The sequence below is a fragment of the Myotis lucifugus genome, unplaced genomic scaffold, assembly GCF_000147115.1.
Source record: "Myotis lucifugus unplaced genomic scaffold, Myoluc2.0 scaffold_109, whole genome shotgun sequence".
In the NCBI taxonomy this organism is placed as follows: domain Eukaryota; kingdom Metazoa; phylum Chordata; class Mammalia; order Chiroptera; family Vespertilionidae; genus Myotis; species Myotis lucifugus.
This window is the reverse complement of record NW_005871157.1, coordinates 1203827-1206103: the sequence shown is the minus strand read 5'-3', so window position 1 is coordinate 1206103 and position 2277 is coordinate 1203827. Positions and strand designations below refer to the sequence as shown.

The 2277-nt window shown below is 53.3% G+C and overlaps 1 protein-coding gene across 1 annotated transcript in view; it reads right to left on the bottom strand.

The window, feature by feature from the left end:
- CHP1 (calcineurin like EF-hand protein 1) overlaps positions 1-1336 on the bottom strand; it is a 48592-nt gene extending 47256 nt beyond the window's left edge. Inside the window, exon 1 of the mRNA XM_006093037.3 lies at positions 1131-1336. Within this exon, the coding sequence (XP_006093099.1) occupies positions 1131-1197 (67 nt within the window). The 5' untranslated portion in view covers positions 1198-1336. The remainder of the gene's footprint in view (positions 1-1130) is intronic.
- Positions 1337-2277: the final 941 nt, after the last annotated feature.

Here is a 2277-nt window from a genome sequence, read left to right as displayed (position 1 = left end):
AGGGCTGGGACTATGTAACATTCCTTCCAACTTGAAGGTTATTTGTCAGAAAGCAGTGGACGGCATTTAATTTATCTCAGGTCACCATTGCCTGAGTAATTCTGTAGTTTCCCCCAGCATTGCTCCAATATTACCTGCATACAGGCCACTGAATTACTTACTGGCCACCTCATTATCAAAAACAAGGGAGCATGAAGAGACAACACTCCGATGCTTATATAACTCGTGTAAAATACAAGTCATAATGTATTACTGAGAAGAGACAATATTATACACGTATCATGAAGGACTACACAAACGTATGTGATGGTGTTTTACAGAGCTTCTGAATCCCCAAAGGCCCGCTGCCCTTTGTTCAGGTTAATGACGAAGAGACTGGACTTAATATAAAAAAAAAAATCAGTTCTTAATACAAATTCACACTGAGATTTTTGGGGCACATCCAATTTCCATAGCGACTGCATAAAGTACACCGGCACAGCAGAAATCAACATATCTGAGCCCGGGGACAGCGAGCATCCTCCGTGTAAGTAAAAACGGGTGGTCCCAGTATCCATCCTTTTCCTCCGCAAGTTCAGCACAGGTCTTACACCCTCAGACCCCTGATTATTTCAAGACCTCCTGTCACCCGTTCACGTATTTCAAAGTCTTACTATAGAAGCTGGCTTTCTGCGTTTCTTTTTCCAGCTGTGGCAAGCATTTGTGATTTCCCTAAGATGTGAGTGGTTCTAAGCCCTTGCCCAGGGACGTCACGGTAAGGGATTGTATTTTCTACAGGGTCTACCCCGAGTTCCTGAATGGGAGGCTGGTGAGAGGAAAGACGGGGGAGTTCGGGGGCTCTCCTTAGCAGGGAGCGGGGAAACGAGCGGTGTCTGTGTTCCCCGGGTAATCGCGACTCCCGCCTTGGAGGCGAAGAACCGTCCCCCAAGAGCCAGAACGCCGACCGGGGAGCCGTGGCTGGACGAGCAGGTTCTCCAGCTCCCGAGCCCGAAGCTCAGTGCTGGAGGCTGCCCGGGATCCCCGCAACCTCCGGGCACCCCAGCCCCAGACTTCGGCGACATCTGCCCTCGGTCGTCCCGAAGCCAGCCGGAGGCGCCCGGCCGCGTTCCCACCCCCCTGCCCCAACTCACAGCCAGTCTCCTTCTTAATCTCTTCCAGCTCTTCGTCCCGCAGTAACGTGGAAGCGCGAGACCCCATCGCCGAGCCGGAAGCTCCTCCGCGAGCAGGAGCTCCTGAAGCGACGGCGGAAGCGGGAGGGAGAGGGAAGAAAGAAAGGGCCAGGGGTCAAGAAGGAAGAGGGCAGTGTTTCCACAGCGGACTGGGGAGGGTACCCAAGGGTGGTGCGCGGGCGAGGGCGTCCCCGAGGGCGGCCAATGAGGAGCGAGGCTGCGCCGGGCGCAGGAGACGACGTCGGCGCTCCCGGCTCCAGCCCCCGAATGAATCACCTCAGCGCCCAGCCGGGTCTAGCTGGAAACGGACCCGCCCCCGGAACTGTGACGCAACCGTCCTTAAAAGGGCAATGCCACTCTGGCTCTAGCGACCGCAATTAAAGGGGCAACGCCATTTTACTCATTTGACAAGCTGACCTGCGACAGGTTTCTCACAGAACTCTAACATAGAAATCCCCACCCTACGGATGGCACGGAGAAACCATAAAGACAGAAAGACAAATGCTCGCTCGGGGGACCTCTAGGGTGATTCCTGGGAACGGCTTGCTGGGAGTTGCGCTTCCTCATTTTCCAGGGCAGCCCTCTCTCCTCCTGGCCGCTGGGGGCGCTCTGCCATCGGCCTCGGGGCCGCGCGCTGAGGAACAGCCGGCCCTCTCGTTGGCTCCGGCCGGAGGCCAACGGTAGCGTCCTTTTCTCGGGTCTCAGGTAACCGGCGCCGCGGGCTGGGAGTGGCCGAGAGTTCTTCCGTAACAGCAGCCCCTTTTCACAGCTCCAGGAACTCACCATTTGGCGAAAATTGGGACCGAATTTCCCAAACTTCCTTTGGATAGAAACACCTACCGACAGAGAAGAGTGAATTCCTAGCGTATGGCTCGACTTTTCTTTGAAGTTTATGTTGTCTTAAAAACGAGAAAATTTGGATTTAATTCTTGTTTGTCACCCTCGCCCGAGGATATATTTACAGTATAACCCAAAAAAATGTATGCACATTTGGAATAATTACAAAGGCAGTGTTTATTAAAGTACATTTTCAAAATTGAGCTATCAGCTCTTAAAGTGTGTGTACATTTGGGGGGGGGGGGAACACCCTGTATTATTTTTTTAATTG